General features: G+C 36.1%; 1 protein-coding gene across 1 annotated transcript in view; it reads right to left on the bottom strand.

The window, feature by feature from the left end:
• LOC107591154 (semaphorin-3C-like) overlaps positions 1–24098 on the bottom strand; it is a 66902-nt gene that overhangs the window by 34369 nt on the left and 8435 nt on the right. The window contains exons 4-5 of the mRNA XM_016280201.1: positions 22332–22701; positions 16108–16271 (exon numbers count right to left, since the gene is read on the bottom strand). Coding sequence (XP_016135687.1) covers positions 16108–16271; positions 22332–22701 — 534 coding nt within the window. The remainder of the gene's footprint in view (positions 1–16107; positions 16272–22331; positions 22702–24098) is intronic.

Raw genomic sequence — 24098 nt, 5'->3', positions numbered from 1 at the left:
CGCATTTAGCATGATCAAGAGCCGTTAAGAGAGTGAATGCCAGTTGGCGGGGCCTATGGTGAGAAGATCACTATTTGTCAATGTCTTGCTCTGGTGACCGTGTTAATGCAAACGACTGCGCACAGGGGACAACGCCTTGTCCCTCGGATCCGAAACGAGCCATTTTTGGAGCTTGATTAAATAAATGTTTTGTTTAAAATGAGGATGTTTTAATCTATAAAACTCTTATATGCCAAAAGATCAAGGCAAATTTGATTTCTCATGTCATGACCCCTTTAAGATGCGTTGAGATTGAATCTGAAAATATCATTTTGTTACATTTTGTGAAACATTTTAATGTTGGGTGCAGTTATTTATATTTATATTTATATTTAGACTTAATTTTATTTAAATTCCTTGACAGCCCTAATATATATGTTTAATTCATAAATAAATAATTTATTTATCTTATTAATCATGCATATAAAAATAGTCAGTAAGAATACAATGTTATGTAAACATTTGGGGGAAAAAAACCTTGCATATATACATAGTGCATTTTAGGACAGCTCTGATATCTAATCTGCATATGTAAGCATACTCACTCTCAGAATGTCAAAGGATTATCAGGTCTATAACACAACCAACACCATGTGGACAAACGATTGCATGAACCTGCTGAGAGACACTAATTGCAGTTCAAAACTCAAGCCAAAGTTTTCCAGGCTCCATTAACTTTGCTGTACAGGCTTGAGCTCCAATTACAGCCTCAGCTTTTGTTAACTTTCCCCTCATCGCCTGAAAGCTAAAAGCTGGTGTGCATAAATTAACTGTATGCAAATATAAAGGCAATGTCCCATTCATTCAGAACGCTACTAGTGCCAGTGTTGCTGGAGTACCCAGAACTCATGTTCTTCATGATGATGGAGTGCCTCTGGCCTTCAAGACATGACTTTAAACCCCTTTCAAAAGCTGCCGCTGTGTAGACAATAACATGGTTCTTTGGTTTGGTTCTGCATGGTTAAACTCACATAATGTGATGTGTAAGTGATTTCACACATACTTGTAGACTCAAAGCCTCTGTCCAGGCAACCGTATATGTCATCCTCATTAAAGCTCACAATATCTTTGGCCCTGGTTCAGTGGCATGATCTATCATGTTGTAAGACCAAATGATTGGTACTTGCTAAAGTACCATTAGGTTTATAATCATAATTAGGATTACAGTTTTTCAAACCTTTAAGGGTTAGTTCACCCAAAAATGAAAATTAGGCCATAAATGACTCACCCTCAAGGCATCCTAGGTGTATATGACTTTCTTCTTTCAGACGAATCCAGTCGGAGTTATATTAAAAATTGTCTTTGATCTTTCAAGCTGTTTAATGCCACTCAGCGGGTGTTGCATGCTTCAGTCCAAAAGAAGTTAAATAAAAAGTGCCCCTCCATTTAAAAAAAAAAAAAAGTGTCTCACACGGTTCCGGGGGGTGAACAAAGGCTTTCTGTAGCAAATCGATGCATTTTTTGATTTAGGATGATCAGGTGAACACAGGAAGCAGGTTGAGATGCGCTCAACGAATCTCGACCACCCAGACTGTAGTGTAACATGCGACAGAGTCATCAAACAGTCTGTCCTCTTGACATTAGCCACATTCCTCCGGCCTCTAGAATGCACACATACACACTCACAAATACACTAGCATTCTCATTCAATACGCATTTATAAATACTGGCAGAGGGGAAGAAGCCCTGCATGCATTGCATTTCACACTGACAGCACTGTTAGCAACTGACTGCGTCAATTTGTATTAGCTGGGCTGCCATTTTGCCCTTAAATCCTTCAACACATCTCTCCTCTGGGGTCGCCAGTAAGAGAAGAGCTTTTTCGACAACACTGTTACAATGGTTCTCTTGTACGTGGTGGAAGAAAAACTTGATAGCGCTCTGTGTGTGAGTCCCAATTTGCATATTCATAGTGCACATAAAAGTGTCATAAAATGTACACTACAGCCCTTGTTTGTGGCATATTTTGAGTGTTATACTTTAACGAAATTAGTTTCCTTATAATACATCATTTAATAATAATAAACTTTAATAAAAAATTATTTAGTACCTTTAGTACCTAAGCAAGATTCTCAAAAACAAAATGGAATATAAAAAGAGCTTTAAATTTATATAATTTTTTTTAATTAAATTTCTAAAATTGTAAAAAAAAAAAAATAATAATAAAAGGTTTCCTGAAAAAAGTTTTATTGAAGTTTATTAATTAATAAAATTATTTAATATTGAATTATAATTTTTTATCGTTTATTATTCATTAATACAAATAATGATAAATAATAATGGTTTTGAACTGTCACATGAACCCTCACAAACATTCACAAAGCATGCAATGCAAAAAAAAAGGCTTATTATTTTCAGTTTACTAAGAAAATGGATAATTCAACTTTACAAATGAAATTGTTGAAGTCAACAGAGGACAAGGCAGGTCACTTAGAAAGTCTGCAAGGAAAATAAATGATTCCTGTTTAAATACGATTCGAAATGATTGGGCTTTAATTCACATTTATTGGTAATACATTTTACAGTTCTGTCAGATTCCTGCTTCAGATAGCATAATATTAGCACAGAGTTCAGATGGGTTAGCTCTCTTGGCAGCATTGATGTTTATAAGCAGTCTTAGATCGTCCGTATCTCTCTGCGTCAGATCGGGCTCGGTTACAGTGCTGTATTTCTCTGGCACCACACAGGGTTCCCCACAGGAGCTGTAACTTTACACGTTAACCTACCCATCATGCTAATGGCTGCTTTGCCCCAATTAGCACATGACCACATCTTCACCTGTCACCGATCCCCTTGGGCCCCCTGTGACCTTTCACCTTAACACGAGGCACCCCTTGCTTATACATAAACATGCACGCAGTGTTGCATGGACAATGGAAAGACTGGGGTGAATCTCATGAAAATTGTCATTTTATCCCAAACCCCCCATCTTCATTCTGAGATGAAAATGGTGTCAATAATTACTCACCCGTGTTCTTTGCGCACAGAAAGTATTCTGGTAGCTTCATAAAATTATGGTTGAACCACTGATGTCACATGGAATATTTTAACGATGTCCTTACTACCTTTCTGGGCCTTGAACGTTTCAGTTGCGTTGCTGTCTATCAGTGTTGGGCAAGTTACTCTGAAAATTTAATTAAATTACTGATTACTGATTACTCCTTTTAAACGTAATCAAGTTACTTTTCTGATTACTTTATTTCAAAAGTAATTAGTTACATTAGTTACGTTACTTTTTTCTGTACATCTGTATATTCAAAATTCATGAAATTTACATGAAAAAGTAAGTTTTGTGTCCCCTAGCCACAGTACATACTATTCGGTCTTTTCACTTATAGCTTTTCTTGCTATTTTCGGCCAAATAATTTCAGTTGCCGAACATTCGGTGCATCCCTAATTAAAAATAAGCTATCCACTTGTTCCTTACGCTGGGAATATTCTGATATCTGTACAAAGACGCCAACGAGCTGTTTAAACCAAACACGTCAAAGCGAACGTTCTTTCACTCCATTTGTCCTATTGACGACAGACTCAACCGCGTGGACCGTGTCAGAATGCGAAAGCGCATCTGTACACTCTATTAAGTGTAGACAAGATTACAGTTATTGTAATTTCTATTTGCTTTTGACAACGCGACACACGCATTTAGCATGATCAAGAGCCGTTAAGAGAGTGAATGCCAGTTGGCGGGGCCTATGGTGAGAAGATCACTATTTGTCAATGTCTTGCTCTGGTGACCGTGTTAATGCAAACGACTGCGCACAGGGGACAACGCCTTGTCCCTCGGATCCGAAACGAGCCATTTTTGGAGCTTGATTAAATAAATGTTTTGTTTAAAATGAGGATGTTTTAATCTATAAAACTCTTATATGCCAAAAGATCAAGGCAAATTTGATTTCTCATGTCATGACCCCTTTAAGATGCGTTGAGATTGAATCTGAAAATATCATTTTGTTACATTTTGTGAAACATTTTAATGTTGGGTGCAGTTATTTATATTTATATTTATATTTAGACTTAATTTTATTTAAATTCCTTGACAGCCCTAATATATATGTTTAATTCATAAATAAATAATTTATTTATCTTATTAATCATGCATATAAAAATAGTCAGTAAGAATACAATGTTATGTAAACATTTGGGGGAAAAAAACCTTGCATATATACATAGTGCATTTTAGGACAGCTCTGATATCTAATCTGCATATGTAAGCATACTCACTCTCAGAATGTCAAAGGATTATCAGGTCTATAACACAACCAACACCATGTGGACAAACCATTGCATGAACCTGCTGAGAGACACTAATTGCACTTCAAAACTCAAGCCAAGGTTTTCCAGGCTCCATTAACTTTGCTTTACCGGCTTAAGCTCCAATTACAGTCTCAGCTTTTGTTAACTTGCCCCTCATTGCCTGAAAGCTAAGAGCTGGTGTGCATAAATTAACTGTATGCAAATATAAAGGCAATGTCCCATTCATTCAGAACGCTACTAGTGCCAGTGTTGCTGGAGTACCCAGAACTCATGTTCTTCATGATGATGGAGTGCCTCTGGCCTTCAAGACATGACTTTAAACCCCTTTCAAAAGCTGCCGCTGTGTAGACAATAACATGGTTCTTTGGTTTGGTTCTGCATGGTTAAACTCACATAATGTGATGTGTAAGTGATTTCACACATACTTGTAGACTCAAAGCCTCTGTCCAGGCAACCGTATATGTCATCCTCATTAAAGCTCACAATATCTTTGGCCCTGGTTCAGTGGCATGATCTATCATGTTGTAAGACCAAATGATTGGTACTTGCTAAAGTACCATTAGGTTTATAATCATAATTAGGATTACAGTTTTTCAAACCTTTAAGGGTTAGTTCACCCAAAAATGAAAATTAGGCCATAAATGACTCACCCTCAAGGCATCCTAGGTGTATATGACTTTCTTCTTTCAGACGAATCCAGTCGGAGTTATATTAAAAATTGTCTTTGATCTTTCAAGCTGTTTAATGCCACTCAGCGGGTGTTGCATGCTTCAGTCCAAAAGAAGTTAAATAAAAAGTGCCCCTCCATTTAAAAAAAAAAAAAGTGTCTCACACGGTTCCGGGGGGTGAACAAAGGCTTTCTGTAGCAAATCGATGCATTTTTTGATTTAGGATGATCAGGTGAACACAGGAAGCAGGTTGAGATGCGCTCAACGAATCTCGACCACCCAGACTGTAGTGTAACATGTGACAGAGTCATCAAACAGTCTGTCCTCTTGACATTAGCCACATTCCTCCGGCCTCTAGAATGCACACATACACACTCACAAATACACTAGCATTCTCATTCAATACGCATTTATAAATACTGGCAGAGGGGAAGAAGCCCTGCATGCATTGCATTTCACACTGACAGCACTGTTAGCAACTGACTGCGTCAATTTGTATTAGCTGGGCTGCCATTTTGCCCTTAAATCCTTCAACACATCTCTCCTCTGGGGTCGCCAGTAAGAGAAGAGCTTTTTCGACAACACTGTTACAATGGTTCTCTTGTACGTGGTGGAAGAAAAACTTGATAGCGCTCTGTGTGTGAGTCCCAATTTGCATATTCATAGTGCACATAAAAGTGTCATAAAATGTACACTACAGCCCTTGTTTGTGGCATATTTTGAGTGTTATACTTTAACGAAATTAGTTTCCTTATAATACATCATTTAATAATAATAAACTTTAATAAAAAATTATTTAGTACCTTTAGTACCTAAGCAAGATTCTCAAAAACAAAATGGAATATAAAAAGAGCTTTAAATTTATATAATTTTTTTTAATTAAATTTCTAAAATTGTAAAAAAAAAAAAATAATAATAAAAGGTTTCCTGAAAAAAGTTTTATTGAAGTTTATTAATTAATAAAATTATTTAATATTGAATTATAATTTTTTATCGTTTATTATTCATTAATACAAATAATGATAAATAATAATGGTTTTGAACTGTCACATGAACCCTCACAAACATTCACAAAGCATGCAATGCAAAAAAAAAGGCTTATTATTTTCAGCTTACTAAGAAAATGGATAATTCAACTTTACAAATGAAATTGTTGAAGTCAACAGAGGACAAGGCAGGTCACTTAGAAAGTCTGCAAGGAAAATAAATGCTTCCTGTTTAAATACGATTCGAAATGATTGGGCTTTAATTCACATTTATTGGTAATACATTTTACAGTTCTGTCAGATTCCTGCTTCAGATAGCATAATATTAGCACAGAGTTCAGATGGGTTAGCTCTCTTGGCAGCATTGATGTTTATAAGCAGTCTTAGATCGTCCGTATCTCTCTGCGTCAGATCGGGCTCGGTTACAGTGCTGTATTTCTCTGGCACCACACAGGGTTCCCCACAGGAGCTGTAACTTTACACGTTAACCTACCCATCATGCTAATGGCTGCTTTGCCCCAATTAGCACATGACCACATCTTCACCTGTCACCGATCCCCTTGGGCCCCCTGTGACCTTTCACCTTAACACGAGGCACCCCTTGCTTATACATAAACATGCACGCAGTGTTGCATGGACAATGGAAAGACTGGGGTGAATCTCATGAAAATTGTCATTTTATCCCAAACCCCCCATCTTCATTCTGAGATGAAAATGGTGTCAATAATTACTCACCCGTGTTCTTTGCGCACAGAAAGTATTCTGGTAGCTTCATAAAATTATGGTTGAACCACTGATGTCACATGGAATATTTTAACGATGTCCTTACTACCTTTCTGGGCCTTGAACGTTTCAGTTGCGTTGCTGTCTATCAGTGTTGGGCAAGTTACTCTGAAAATTTAATTAAATTACTGATTACTGATTACTCCTTTTAAACGTAATCAAGTTACTTTTCTGATTACTTTATTTCAAAAGTAATTAGTTACATTAGTTACGTTACTTTTTTCTGTACATCTGTATATTCAAAATTCATGAAATTTACATGAAAAAGTAAGTTTTGTGTCACCTAGCCACAACATCCCAGCATAAACACTCCCGATAAATATTTGCTATTAAAGCATCAACATTCACAAACCACTTTTATTTTTAACTAAATGCAAGCATGGGGTGCTCCGTACATGGTTTGGCATGGCAGAATGGCTGCAAAGGGCACTCCCTTTATCTCAGTATATTGCAGTCTCACAAAGTTATTTTATAATATATAGTCTTTCTACAATTCGTGTGTTATGATGAGAGGATTCGTGAGCACGCAAATTTCCGCACTGCACAGGAGCTCCTGTGTTTTGAGCGGTGAGTAGATTCTATGATTGGCCATTACGTTCCAGAAATCAACATTGCTCAACGCTGCAAACACGTGTTATAAATAGAAACTCTGCCTATGCTTGTGCCTGTTAATCGTTTTTATGTTATATTAGTTGTTCTTGTTTATGCAATAGAAAGTTTATATAGAAAACTGTTTTTTTGTTTTTAGATATTTTATGGTTAGATTAGGGCTGCCAGTTTAACGCGTTAACTTAATGAGTTATGAAAAAATAACGCAATTAAAATATTTTAATGCAGTTAGCGCACTGGCCCCACCCCCAGACCTGTACGTCATCTTACAGCCCATACAGTTGACAATATTCAAGATATTGGTGCAAAAAATGCCCCTGTATGAGTTTTGTCTCATATTTCTATATATCACACGAGCAGCGAGAGCAATATCACAGGAGTGCTGATTTTGTCCTGAATATCACAAGCTTAAATGTGATTTTATACAACAGTGCAGTAAATAAGAAGTTAATATTGTGTTATATTTTAAAGACAATATTATGTGTTTTTGCTCTATTTTGCAGAGAAGATATTACCTTTAAAGCCACAGCAGAACTGTTATGTGTGTGTGTTCAGTGTTTAGTGTTTAGTTTCTGAATGAATCCACGTTTTGAACGAATCATGTGAACCAATGATTCAAAGGCCACAATAAAGAGAGCCATTTACTTCATTCCTGCATGAAATGAATCAGCCGTTTGAACTAATCGAATGAATGAATGACATTTAAGGCCACCTCCTGACAGATTTAGTTTGTTATTTAGAGTATCATTTCATTAAAATAATAATAATAACAAAAATAAAAACATTAAAGGGATAGTTCACCCAAATTTTTTTAATTCTGTCATCATTTACTCACCCTCATGTCGTTTCAAACCTTTCTTTTGTGGAACATAAAAGAAGGTATTTTGAGGGCTGTTGGTACAAAGCTGTTTTGGTTACCAATGACTTTCATTGTATGAACAAAACATAGAGGTTACTGATATGTTTCTCAAATTATCTTTTTATGTTCCATAGCTTATGTTAGGCCGTTGTAGCCTAAATGTTTGTGTAATAAATGTTTGTTGAATCAAGTATTTCTAGAAATATTTATTTCTAAAGCTACAATTTGTAATGTCTACTTGATACTTTCTCATTTAACACAAAAATAGCTTTAAATAATCTTTTGTGGGTATTTTCACAGTCAAATTAATTTTGCGATTTAATTAGATTAATTAATCAAAACATCATGTAATTAATTAAAAAAACTGTAATCGACTGACAGGCCTAGTTTAGATATTTCTATTTTGCGGTAGTCCCGCGAATGATTTTATTCTCCTGCATCCCGAACACATACGAGTCTCTATGCACAGCTACAAAACGCATACTTTGCTCTCTCCACCCTCTAAATGATAAAACACTGCATTCTGTCAGCAATAAGGTAATGCACAGAGACCTCGGCTTGGAACTATAATCTAATTACCATTTTGGAAATTATAATGCTTTAAATTACTCAGTTACTACAAAAGTAATCAAATTACAGTAATGTGTTACTAAGTAATGCATTACTGCCCAACATTGCTGTCTATGGAGGGTCAGAAAGCTCTCGGATTTCATCAAAAATATATTAAATTGTGTTCCAAAGATGAACGAAGGTCTTATGGGTTTGGAACGACATGAGGGTGAGTAATTAATGATAGAATTTTAATTTTTGGGTGAACAATCCCTTTAATTTCTTTTGATTTGGGGGTTATTTATGATTTATTTACCCTAAACTAAACTAAACTCAGCTACTATATAGTTTAAATCGTTTGTATTTTGGTCATTTCTTCTGTAACCATGCAGACTTAATGTAGAAAAGCCAAAGCCAAAAGTAATTTGGAGGCATCCAAGTGAACACAAACATGTAGACTAAAGTAAGTCTCATTTGGAAAATGAAATTCACATTTGTATATAAAAGAACACAGGAAGGACCTGTCTACTCCATTACGCCAATGTTTCCTTTCTTTTCCTTTTTAACCAACCTCTTTCCTTTTTACAATTTAGAGTTTTGGCCACTCCGCTGGAAAACCTTTAAAACCATAAACCATATTTGGCTTTAAACATTCTTTTCAAAGCCGTAGACATGCACAGTTTGAGCAAACAGATAGCATAAAAGGCTTAGAAAGTCTAGGAGGATAAAAACATGGAACAATTCTTGAATACATTAGCATGAATCAATAGAGCAGAATGCATGTTAACTCCACCGTTTTGACCGGTTGTTCTCAGTATTGACAGACATGGATTGATCATGGTATCTGCAGGCAAACAGAGTAAACAGTGATATTTACCCAGGTTAATAAGGTGAGCGAGAGAACTTGAGGCAGAGGTGAAATGGGGGCGAGAAAGAGATCAGATATTGTCTGCCTCAAGCACTGCGGTCTAAGCTCTAACTCGATCAGTACAGTTAACCTAGACATAGCCTGCAGATAAACACATTTGTTGGCCTTAATATGCCACTGCTGACAGCTTCGACAAGCCATGTTTTGTATAGAATGGAATTCCCCAACCATTCTGCACTGTTTGTGTGTGTTCATTGCTTAATATTTTACATGTGTTCAATGTTCATAGCTATTATCCTTAGCCAAAATAATCAGTTTTACAAATCCAAAGAACTTGGTCTGTAGATCTCAACTTGAAACAGGCTGACGCTCCATATATAGTTTATCTGACCTCATTCTAACCCTAACCTGACCTAACCACGACCTCTTAACCCCAGACAACCAAACGCCAAGTTGAAGCCAAAGTTTTTTCACCCAGCATTGATTGTTAGTACAGTATTAGACTTCTGTGTGCAACTTGTCTAGCGATTTACTTTTTCAGCTGATTAGACATAATTCTGAAAGGTGTTTGTTTTGATTTTTGTTTTCGTTTTTTTGTAGAAAGTAACAAACACCTTAGAAACACTGGGCTAGTAAGAAAACCACCAAAACACTACAGAAACCACCTATGAATGGTGACGTAAGCACCCTAGAAACCACCTAGCAACACCCCAGCAACCACCCAGAAAACCAAAGCAAGACCCTAGCAATGAGCTAACAACTATTTCAGAAAATGTAAAACAAAAACCCAAACTGTAAAACAAAAAACATGTTCAACTAAAAACAGGTGCGTTTTGGCTGTTCATTGACACGGCAACGGCGTTTTGGGGGCCTGAAAATGCAAACGTTGAAAAACAGGTTTTTGAAGTTTTTGAAACCAATATTGTTATTGTCTCTATGTAAACTATAAAAATGTGATTTGTGAAACTGGTGACACCATGCCTATACATATAAAGTGTTCAGTCTAAGTGAACACAAAGTCACATCGCCAACTACTGGCCTGGCATTCATAATACAGCAGTTTTAGCCATTTTTGTGGATTCTTGAATGGGGAACGCTGTCACGTGTACGTGAAATTTTTTAATAAATTTTAAATAACTTTTCCATTTTTAGTACCATTGACCATTCACCAAGAGTTTAATTGACAGGCGATCTGACCAATCATAACGGTGAATCTGCCATTTTGTCTGACAAACAAAAAAAACAGGAGAGTAGATTAGCGTTGGTTAAATAATAGAAAAAAACTTAACCTTGAAAAATGGTGTGTATTGACATCTTTCCGCCATTAAAACAAGACACTTTCTAATGTTGACTCAGTGTTTATTTCATGCTATAACTAGTAAAGAGGAAGAGATGATCGGTTCACATGCCGCTTGAACTGAGTCGCGTGATCTGTCACGACACATTAAAGAGCCACAAAACAGTATTTATGGTTTGAATTTCTTATAAAAGGACCAAATACAAAAGCAGAGACTTGGTTTCATACCAAATGTAACCTGCTCTGTCTTGTCTATCAGCATGTTGTCAGTGTCCTCTTTGCTCCGCAATGTATTTTTTACTGCTTGAGAACATGGTGTGTGTGGCACCATGGCTTGTCGGACATAACAACAAGGGGGGTGGGACTTTGCCAAGGGTCAATTGTGTCGTGTAAATGTACACTTAGTGTGAGATATCACATGTATCAGGGCAGGAACATCATCATTATGGTCAAACCAAAGTTTTAGTCTTTTGAATGGATTGTTCAGCATCACACTTCTGGGCTTCAGCCACAACTCAGAAGTGATTTATGTCTAAGACGTTACCTTATAGCCAATGAATGTGATGTTGGCTGAGGTCAACATTGTTTAATCCTCAAAGTGATACAGCCATGACTGGGTTTGAGCAAATGTTAGTCTTGATTTTCTGCTGTAAAAGGACTATAATTAAGATAAAAATCAGACCTTCATAGATGAGGCTTTTTTTAAAGTTCCCGCGTGTATTTTCATAAATGTTTGAAGGTTTAACGGTCTCAAATTATGGCATCAGTGCTAGTGTATGGCACACATGCGCTCTTAAATGCTGTGTTGTGGCCTGCTGGAGGATAAAAGTGTTTTAATACTGCATAATTGCATATGACCAAAACAATCCAAAGACAAAAATGTGTGGTGCGTGTTTTTGTGGAAAGAGTAAATTTGTGCATGCACGCAAACTGGCATGAATTTGTCATGGATGACTTCCCGTCCCGACATGGAAACACCCGGCTATGCCGTGCAAAACAGCTGCCTTCTCCATCCTCTATTTTTTAAAAGCATGGATTATATTATGAAATGCATTACTTGCCTCAGCTGATACGCTGTTAAATATCGGTTTATAAATAACAAAGACCAGAACTGTCAGCTGATATAAACAGAGTTTGACATAGCTAGTAAAACAACGTGAAGGTCAGACTACTCGTGTTGGGAGTCACGTGAAAAAGCTGCGTTAAAGGGCAAATGTTGAGGCTGAAAACATTTGCGTTTGTCTCATGATTGGAAAGAATACCTTATGACGGATTCCTAAAATGCCATACTTTTCAGAAAGTTAACTCAAAACCACAACAAACCACCCATGGACAGATCAACATGGGTATCAAATAAAGCATGCATGATCTTCTTTATTTGCTAAGGGTGTTGCCTTGTGTTACCTGGCTCAAGTTCACACATGTGGTTTAAACCAAATTCTGGATTGGATGGATTCAGGTCAGAACTGATAAACAGACATTATCCTTACGAAGGGGCTGAGCCAAGTTAACACCCAACTGTTTGCGATTGTGTCCTAATTGAAGTGAATGCATTATTAATCAGGCTGACTTCATGAAATTGGCAAATGTCTGGTTGTCTCCTCCCAAACAGAACTCCCCCCTAATTTATTTATTTGCTTATTTTATTTTAAAATGACTGGGACATGTTTGTTGGATAATTTCCTGATTACTCAGAGGAGAATTATTATCATGCGTTATCCCTTATTTATTGCTGTATATTGCAGATGTTTATTATTATTCATCGGACATGGTTCAGCTTCATCATGGTTTATTATTGAGTTTCCTTTGCCAGGCATTGGATGAACAGATTATTAGGTAGAGATAGGAAGAATTTCAGAGACAGCAGCTCCCCTCACAACACGACACAAGCTCTCTACGTCTTGCCTTATGCAAAGACACCCTCAGACTCGAGTTTCAAAAGAGCTCACGCCAGACTGACCGGCAAACAGTTAAACATTCTGACGCCAACTTTAATCACCCAGGTTTATTTTTCACAAGGTGTTAGTTTGGTTCAAATCACATGGAGTAACTGACCCTTTGCTATGTTCTGCTGCCATTGGTTACTGTTGTTGGCAAAGACTTTACAGCTTTACAAGCTTTACAGAACATCCCAATCAAATGAAATGGGGATTTGCACACAGTGTTCAGTAGAATGTGCTTATGATTTGACATCAGAAAGCATTTTTATCTTTAGCTTTTCTTAATTTGTTCAATTATTCTGCTATTCATTAAGGAATAACTTCAACTGGAATATTGAGTTTTTTTCTTTTTCCATTCTTCTTTTGTTTTTCTTCCTCCTTCCTCTAGTCATGGAAGCTGAGAGACACCCAAAGCTCCCAGCTCTCTGCATTAAGATGCTTTCAGATGTGACTTTACTGGAGCTCCTCAAACACCCAAGAACATCTGGAGCATTCCTAGTCCAATCCAGCTGACATATTCAGACCCCGCTCGCTATAATACTCACGTTTTTTAACCTGTACATCTGTCCTCTTCTAAAACTCTCAGAAAGATGAAAATGATCCAGATGGTCTAAGGGACTAAAGGGATGTCTAAATCATGTAGATGACAAACCAGGACCTCGTAAATCGTTTCTGTTGATACATTCCCAGGCTATACATTACACTGTTAATTTACTGTGGAACACTCTACAAAATACAAACGCATCTGATTTTTCGATGCTCGGGATGTCTTTGGCATTTATGCTATATCACCTAGTGAAATCTTTTCTCAAACGAAAATCATTTGCAGAGGTCTCAGGTCTGAATGACTTCACCAGAGACAATCTCAACCTCACAAAGACATTACTCAAATCCACACCTGCTGTGAAGACACATAGTCTAAGATGAAGCTAGCTTGATTAGTTCTAACTAATCTGGCTTTAATTTGTTTGCCGAATACTGACTGCCAGCTGTTTAGGATATTCTTATTAATGTCAAACAGAGCATGTTACGTGGCGTTCTTCAGAAAGATGCAAAACCATTCCAGAATGCTTTGAGTCTGAGCTGAGTTTTTCCATGGCACGATCTGCTCTGACACTATTACCAAAGCTTCCCACTGCTTCTTTTCAGCACATAAGACATAGACGGATGACTACACGATGGAATGTGCTGGAAAGACAAGCAGAAAGAATGGAATTACAAATTAGGCCAAAAACATGGATTGAAAGGAATAAGAAAGCTGGAAAGTTTGTAAAAACGTGCGTAATTGTAAGAACAAGAAACAAATGTCCACCACTGATAAATCCAGACAATGTCAAACACTGAGGAACAAAGCATAAATTGGACTCTTATATTTGAGTCAGTGACAAAATGCTCAATATTTAGTCCAGATCTATTTAATTAAAATAAATTAATAACACAAAATGCAGTTTACACCAACAACTTGAATGGTGTAAAATGCTTTTTGGTTTGTAAATTAAAAGTAACTTTGGTACATTGTTGTTTAGTCAAAAATGCCCAGGTTGTATAATTATAATTACTACATGTGAAAAATATATGAAAGAAAACAATAATTTTTGAAAATAGAACTGTGGACATTATATATGTTTTATTTTAAAATAATCAGGTCAAATGGGTTATCTTTATTTTTAACCTTTTACCTTTTGAAAAAGAAAAACAATAATTGTGTATTCAAAAATGAATTTTAATACTTAGTAGTTACACTACATTACCTTTTTGTAGAAAATTTGATCAGAAATGTATGAACCCAACAAAGATGAAAGTTTTAAGAACTTTGTTTCAAAGGGATAGTTCACCCAAAAATGAAATTTTTGTCATTAATTACTCACCCATCGTGGTACTCTCATGAACGCGTGTCAAAGACTGACATGGTGGAGAAAAAATTGTTGTTGTTTTTTTTTTGCACACAAAAAGTATTCTCATTGCTTTCTAAAATTAATGTTGAGCCACTGATGTCACATGGACTATTTTAATGATGTCCTTACTATCTTTCTGGGTCTTGAACGTGCACGTTCATTGAACATTGCATTGCTGTCTATGGAGGGTCAGAAAGCTCTCGGATTTCATCAAAAATATCTTAATTTGTGTTCTGAAGATGAACGAAGGTTTTACAGGTTTGAAAAGACATGAAGGTGAGTAATTAATGACAGAATTTTCATTTTTGGGTGAACTATCCCTTTAAGTTGGTTATTTAAAAGATTACTTACTATTTGGCCGTTTTACACCAACAAAATAGTCAGATCTGTTCAGATCAGAAAGTCATCTTTAAGTAAATGATTTCCCAGAAAGCAGAGCAACTGGTATCCTACACCTGACCATCTAGATGCCGTATGCACTGACACACCGCCTATTCCCTTACTCAACTATATTAAATGTTTGCTGCAGCAGATAAGAGGAAAGCTCTGACATCTGATATGAGACCAGCTCAGCCATTTCCATTAGAATGATCAAAGTCATGGAAACATTATTCTTGAGTTAGCACCCAGAGATAATGTTTCAAGCACATAATCTAAGCTTTATGTCATACTGTGGATATATTAACAACAACAAAAAAACATGTATTAAATGTCACTGTGATATTTAGCACTTCAGATTAAAGCAAGTTTATCACTGCAGACCATTAAACTGACTGCAATAGTGACACATTAAAATTAAACTGCAATTAAACCTGCTAAATCGGTATTGTGCAAGTCTGGTGATCGGGAAAAATATTTTTAACAATTTATCTGAAAAATGTAATTCAACTAGTAGTCTAATGTCATATTTTTAATAACAGTCCAGTGTGTACCGAAAAAGTATTCACTATTTCCTTGATCTGACTTTAGTTTAATCAGATTAAAGGGTTTGACTGTGTCCCAAATTATAAGTAACTTTGCCATTTATGAACTAATCCAAAAATACAAATCTTTCAGAAAATGTCCACATTGTTCAACAAAGTGATGTTAATGAATGTGAAGATTTCTCTGCTAATCAATGAACAAAATACCAATAAAACGCATATCTTTATGTTAGTAAAAGCTTCAGCCAATCCAATTTTGAACACATTGTCAAAGCCAAAGTTGCCCATTCAGAGCTCATGACTGTGGCACAGGAACATAATGAAGGACAAATAGACCCCTCAGTCTGGTTTAGAGCACTCTGATGACCTCACTTGAAGAGGACCCCATCTAAAAGAAAGTGTGCTGATTGGAGTCTGACATGAACCATTCTTACCTTGAAATGACAGGAAGACCCGTGGCTGTGGTGGAAAAAGACCATGGATGCAGGTGACACAGAGGACGAGGGGAAGTAACAACTGCATGCTCGTCCCAAGCAACCAAACCCAGAGCGCTCCTGACCTCCCCATGACTGCTGAGGAGACACCCAGACCAGCCCACCTGCAAAGATAAGGTGAAGGAACTGTTAAGGACAAAAGAGTTGTACTGGGGAGACTTCAAATTTTAAAGTACATGGAGAGCATAAAATATATGCACTTTGAGGGTAGAGGTGGATTACATAAAGGAATAAGACACTTAAAAATCCCATTAATAACAAGTATGTATGCCTTATTTATCAGTTAAATGATTTAAATGTAAATATATTTTAATGTTAGATACCTCTTGAGAAGCAAAGATACGCAAGATATTAAGATATGTTTTCAAAGAATGTATTTTAGTACAAGATTTTGTCTTTTTAAGTACAAGTTAAAACGAGGGGGAAATTCTGTGCGTGGAGTAAGACAAAATAAAAGTATATTGAAGATACAATTTATGAAAGCTATGAAGTCTTGTTTTAAGAATTATTAGATATTTTTACTTGGAGGATATATATGGCATTTACAATAATTCTCTTACAATGTACGTCTATGGGGCAAGCCATTACACCTGGATAAACGTTCAAATTCACACTGTTTCAAATATACAATCATGCGAGTTAACAGACTCTTATTAACAGACGATATAAGACTATTAAGCCTACATGCTCAGAGTTATACTATGTTTTTTCCTAATTTTTAACTCCTGTCATGATCATGTAAAGAGACAAGTGGCAAATCACAAGAATTACGTTGGTAAGCTCATTTGACTTGTAAAGTAGCTGTAAAAAAGGTCACTTTGTAAAACCTCAAATAATGCACATGTTGTATGAAAAAAATTTACATAACCGCTTAAAAATGCAAGCTTCATTTAGCTTCAATTTCTTGCCCCGTAGACTTCCATTATAAGTGCATTACAGCACATGCATTTTTACAAACGAAGACCCAGTGTGGTAATTGACATCATGCTGCAGATTTTGATAAAGCTCAACTTTTATCGAACCCACAACATTCCTTTTAAAAGTTCAACATTTTTTGCATGTGAGACATTAGCCACTTTCTGTGTGAAAAAATGGCTTTGATATAGTGCTAAATCAACGGTGTATTAAAACCAGCCAGTTAAAATACATATTTCAACGCTTATATCATAACACTCATGCCTTGCTATCCATGAAAGTATTTTCCTTAAAGGCCTACTGTGAGTCTTAGTGCTGAGAAAGTGTCATGTAGTTAATGCATTTAGTCATGATATCAGCCAGTGCTGTATAAACAATGGTTCCCGTCCAGCCAGAGTCGATATTTTACCTTTACAGGAATGTCAGTGTAGGGGTAGCTCAAAGAAATGGATGCTTTTATTTCTAACAAAATAATGAATGGAAACTTCCCTGTTTCTTTCCTCTCTATTTTGCTATGGGACAACAAAAGTTCAATAATACATGGGGAGAGGTTTGATTTCCTGTGGAAGAACTCTTGCTTTATGCTCCAGGCAGAACAGACAGCCTTCTCTGACCAGGACACTCTTGGAAAATAAGAATACATGCGGTTCATAATTATGTATTAATGATATGTTTGTGTTGTAGCAGAGAGAGTGCAGAAGGACAAAGAACAGAGTAAGAATAGCACAGTCTCAATGCTCATGTCTTATACATGAATCATGTGAAAGATTGATAGGAACTTTGTACAAGACATCTACAGTGCATGTCTGACTCATTGAGGTATGAGCACACTGCACAGAGTGTGTTCACAGTGAACAGCAATGCAGGAAAACACCACTTAAGGTGCTGTTTGCACAGTTCAAATGCACTTCGGGTTGTATGTAATCATCTGCTATATGGATGATCTTTGACGCGCTTCATTGGTTTTTCAGCACCTTACGCCATGAGCACCACATTTTTACGAAGCCGTGTCATATCAAAAGTTTTTTTTCGTTTTATGTAAAGAGAAAGTTCACCAAAATTCTGTCATTTACTCACCCTCGTCACAATAAATTTGTGTGATTTTAGTTATTTGATGGTAACTTTATAGTACCGCCACACTAATGCAAGAACATATTATGTACAACAGGACCGCATGAGTTCGTATGCTTGTGTAGAATATGTTTATAAGTGAGAGTGTGTTTGCCTGAGTGTTTGTGATGAGGAGAATAAATAAGTCTCAATGGTGTTTTTTATTAGTTATGAGTGCATATTTACAAGGGTGCGCATGTGTATACATGTGCGTGTGTTGTTTGAGCATATGATAAACTGCAGTGAGCTGAAATGTCTTTGGCAGCATGTATTGGAGAGAAGCTCTTAGGCTGGGTGGAGGCTACCGCTCTCTGGACAGTAATGGCTTTCTACTGCTGGTCAGGGCCTGCCAGACATATATACAGCTGCGAAAGTCATCATGGGCCATCATAGATCCATCACTCAGCCAAAACTAAGCATGAGCTGATGTTCAAGCTTCTATGATCACAATGCTTAAACGAGACATAATCCCTCATTAATTATGTGTCTAATGACCATGCTTCTGATTCTGATTGGTCAGTCCCATTAATAACCCATTAAGGTATAATTCAGTGATCAAATTTTTTTTTTCTATAATGACAGCTAAACGGTACATTTCTCCAGGGCTACTTTTATATCTCTTGCATCACTCCGTGGTCTCTCTATTATTTTTACTTCCAACACAAATTAGAATAGCTACATACCGAAATCTTACGACTTGAAACGGTTAACTACCGATTGGCCTTGGAGCACTTTAGTATTATGTTTATGGTGAGCAATAAACATTTGATAGATGTAGAATTCATCTTTCTAGTTCATCTTTCTAGAAACTGTTGAGTCTCCAGTTAAAGCAAGAAAATAAATAAATAAATAACATACTTAATTGAGAATTAGTTTACTGAGAAATTAACTTTATTGCATATATTATTTTTATTATATTATTATTATATGTAATAATAAGGTATAATATTATTACTATTAATATTATTAATTATTATTAATAATAAAAAATAATGTTAAAATATATAGAACATAACTACTGTAATATGTTGTAATGGAGTATTATTTATTGTTAATCATTTCAGTTATAGGTAAGATTTTGGACCGGTCATTGCTTGTTACATTGCGGTTGGTTAACTAACTAAGGCCCTGTCCACACGAATGTGGTTATTTTTAAAACCGCAGCTTTTTCTTCTCGGTTAGGCCGTTCGTTCACACGCAAACACAGCACCAGGTCACTGAAACTGCACATTTTTGAAAACGCCTGCCAGGGTGAAGATTTTCAAAAACTCCGGTTGCAGTGTTATCGTGTAGACAGCGAAACCGGAGTTTTTAGCTTGTGACGTCGGCGCCTGCGCTGTTATCTCCGCCTACTGGAAACTTTTTCAGGCTTCTGATTGGCCAACATGGCTTTACGGTTGAGATTATATCGCCACCTGTTGGTTTGGCATGCTCTTGACAGTGCTTCATAGCATGCGTTTGCGTTTTCATCTGGACGGAGATTTTTTTTTAAACGGAAGAAGGAAAAACTCTGTTTATAAAAATACCCATGTACATGTGGACATGGCCTAACTAACTAACTAAAATTTAATTTAATATAAATAAAAAAAATGTTTGCTTTATTGCATCATGGCTGGTTAGCACAAGTAGTCCTATTAAACTTTATGTTAGCACCTCTCACGTTTCTGGAGGAAATGTAAAGTCTATGACATTTGGCTGAATTGTTTAAAATTTCACTGACATTTCCCCATTCCTAATGAATTCTGTCATGAGGTGATTTCTGACTGGCTTTTAACCACAACACGATCCAAGCTCGATCACATTGTCATCTGAGAAACTCAAACGTCTATCAAAGCTGTCATAATGTGCGTTCATACCGCTTCAGCTCGGAGCACAGCAGCCTGGAAACGTATTACGAGCGGTTTATCTTCAAGCTTATCGTCTTGTGTTTGTCATGGCTATCTGCGTAATGAGTTTTCCATCTTTCTCTTTATGAAAGTGTCAGTCAAAACCAATTATTGCTCACGAGGAATATAACAGCCACCTTCAACTAAGAACTGGCTCATCTAAAATAGGTTAAACAGATGGAAGGAAATTAAGTGCCTTTTGTGATGTTCTAAAACAATGCTATGGAAATTCCATTATACAGTATGAAAGTTGATTTGTAGCTCTACTTGCCTGTGCAAAACTGCCATGAAGGTGTTCTTGGTGGTCGCCAGAGCATTGCTATGTGTTTGCTAGTCTCTGTGATATTCCAGTCTTTGTATGTTTCAGGTTTCTCCTTTAAAATAAGTCGGTGAGATTTTGTTTGTCAATTTTATTAGGGCTGCAAAACGATTAATCGCGATTAATCGCATCCAAAATAAAAGTTTTTGTTTACATAATATATGTGTGTATACTGTGTACATTTATTATGTATATATCAATACACACACTTACAGTATATATTTCAAAAATATTTACGTGTAGATATTTATATTCATATAATTTATATTATAAATATATTTAAAATATAAACATAACATATTTTTCTTAAATATATACATGCATGTGTGTGTATTTTATATACATAATAAATATACACAGTACACACATATATTATGTAAACAAAAACTTTTATTTTGGATGCGATTCATCGCGATTAATTGTTTGACAGCACTAAAATACACATATATATGAATGTATTTTTACAAAATATTTGTATGTATTTGTATGTAAACACTTGTATATAATTCATATTATATATAAATATAAATATTTTACATATAAATCTATCATATTTTTCCTTAATATATACATGTATGTGTGTGTATTTATATATACATAATAAATCCACACAGTACACACACATATAGTATGTAAACATAAACTTTTATTTTGAATCGATTAATCACGACTAATCGTTTTGCAGCCCTAAATTTTATCATCCGTCAGGTGAAATTTGTCGCTTACTTGCAACTCACATTAACCTTTGTTCAGTGAATTTTTGCTAGCGAAATCCAGTCATTTCAATAAGAATCCATGAGTTCTGAGTGAGGCAGAAAGATTTTCCAGTGCAGATTTTGCAATGGGTTCAAGTTGGTCACACAAAATTACTGCGTTGACCAACAGAAAGCTGTTTGGTTTGAAAGTGACTTCTGTGTGAGCTGTGCTTCATACATTGCTACGCTATTGACAATAGACAATGGACCTTTTTCACTCATGAATATGAATGTGATCACACCTTTTGCAATAAAAGCAAACTTTTACAACAAATTGCCAAATCATATCTGTATCACAAACTGAGAAGTACTGGAGAAGTAATGTGCCAAAGTTTAATGTTAGAGATTAAAATCTTAAAAAATAAATAAATAAATAGAAAACATCATATTTTAGTTGTAATTTGGTATATTTAGTACATTTTATAAGAGCTGCCCTTTTTTTAAAGAGAGATGCCCGTCACTATACCACACCCTGTCATTCACAGACTCATACTCACACAATACCAGGCATGCACTCACTACCACAATGTGACGGCAGTGAAAGTCCCCAGTCAATACTGCATTTTGTATTAGACCAAATCCCAGATACTATCTTTAGGGCATACTTATATAATAATAACATCACTGTCTTAAGTCTCAAACTCCCTAGACTCATTCACACTCACTGCTGTCCTGTCTGTGAGACACACAGCACACATTCCCCAATGTCTCTACCTATAAAAAAAACCGCTCAGGACGCACAAAATACATACCAGTGATCAAATCGAGACAACTAGACAATAGCTCTTTTTCACAATATCTAATAAAGAAAATTACAAATAGAACATTAGGTAAGAAATCAGATTTTGTTCCAAAACACATCTATGAAATTTATATCATCTATTTTAGCTTCTGAGAAACATTTTTGAACATCATGAAGTCTTAAAAGAATTCCTTATTGGGGTTTTTTTTTTGGTAAAAAACAAAGATCAGAAATAACAATATATATGAGTGTCTATTTCTAAAATAAACATATTTTTTTAATATAGACTCTTCTCTCAGTGGTTGAAGCATGAGGTCTTATGATTCCCTGTCTCTGGTGGGCGTCTGCACCTGTTAGCCTGAGCCTGGAGTCCCCCCTCCCCTAAATCTGTCCCGTTCGGTCCACACAGGAGCCCATCTGCCCCTAACGGGACTCACCTTCTGAGGCTTCCCAGCCGTGCTGTCCTCACTGAGCAGGGAGTGGGTGAGTGCTGTAGTCTCAGACGTAGTGTTGCGTGGACTGCCCCAGCTAGAGTGAAGCGAGGTGTTATTCCAACCGACTGCGGGACAGGGAAGGAGAGAGGTTGAGAAGATTGAGAGAGAGAAGGGTGGACTGGTTTCTTATTACACTCCTCTCCTCTTGAGCCCCCCTCCTCTTTTCTTTCCCCTCCTCTCCTCTCTCTCTCTCTCTCTCTCTCTCTACAAGTCACGGAACAGATATTCCAGACCTCTGAGTCTGACTCCGCTTGCACAGTGAGCAGCAGCAGCAGTCCAGGAGACGGGGCCAGAGCTCCAGAGTCACATTCTGCTTATTGAGGCCTCTTTAGATCTATCAGCGAATTTGCTTCATTTACATAAAATGACAGCACAACTCGGCAGGTGAAATTAAAAAAGAAATATTATTGATATTTTAATAATTTTTATATAATTTAACAGTTTTCTGAAAAATATTTTCAAATGTAATTTAGTCCTGTAATGTTGAGCAGTCATTAGCCTACTCCAGTCTTCAGTGTCACATGATCCTTCGGGATCTTTTTGATATGATGATTTGGTGTACAAGAAACATTTCTTATTATTATCAATGTTGAAAATAGTTAATTTAATAGCTCCTTATTATTTTTGTGGAAACAATTAATAAATTACAAATAAATATAAACTGCTGATGAGCTAAAAACTGATTTACTATCTATAAAGTATAAGACAGAAATTTAAGCCATTTTAACTTTTGAGAAGCATTTTTGTCACATTATCAGGTAATACGATAATTTGTCATAATGTCTTTAAAAAATATATAAAATAGAATAAAATAAGTATTTAACATTTAAGACCATTTACAGTAACTAAAAGTACCAATTCATTTCTGTTACCTGTTAACTGACAATATACAGATAAAATAGATTAATTTAATTCCCAATGACATCAAAAAAAGTTTTTTTTCTCTCTCCTGTTTAAAATTGATCTAAAAGTTCAAAATAATTTAAAAGCAATCATAAAATGAACCCCAACAGCGTGATCAGGATCAGGCAGCCTATTATTTTGCAATCCTATCTGGATACACAATTATATGGTTAGTAGCTTTTTATTATTTGCATTTAACATCAGAACAACCCTGCGGATAATTTGAGGCACCTTGTTCAGAACCACCGGATTAAACTATCATCCTGCCATTAATATAAAGCACCATTAGTCAACAGAAAATGTCTCCATACACACATCCACATCCCAGATTAACTGTCCAAGATTCCAGTTGCAAAGGGAGTGCAGGGAGCTGGACACGCTGCAGCCAATTTTGCAAACCATATTGTGCAGACTTTAGCAAGGAAAGTCAGAATTGCCCTCACTACCGCAATTCCACTGCCAAGTTATTAATTACAGATGGTGAAAGCTGGGTCTGTATAATGTGAATGATAGCCATATGTTCAATGGGATTACAAAGAGCCCATATACAGTACTCTAAATTAAATGCATGACAGTGACAGTGGCCCCAAAAAGAATTTGGACACTTAAGTCTCTTAAAATCGTGCCTTGTTTTGCTTCCAAATGCCACTTGGTTTCAAATTGTGTGTCTAATGTAGTGACCTTCATGCATTTTTGGATGACTTAAGTTTCAAACTTTAGCAGATAAAAAAGTAAATAGGATGCATGTACCAGTCAAAACAAACAAAAGGATGGCCAATTGATTAGAGAAGGCAATTTTTAATTCCC

This window comes from Sinocyclocheilus grahami, unplaced genomic scaffold, assembly GCF_001515645.1.
Source record: "Sinocyclocheilus grahami isolate Dianchi unplaced genomic scaffold, SAMN03320097.WGS_v1.1 scaffold8.1, whole genome shotgun sequence".
In the NCBI taxonomy this organism is placed as follows: domain Eukaryota; kingdom Metazoa; phylum Chordata; class Actinopteri; order Cypriniformes; family Cyprinidae; genus Sinocyclocheilus; species Sinocyclocheilus grahami.
This window is presented reverse-complemented; position numbering and strand designations above follow the sequence as displayed.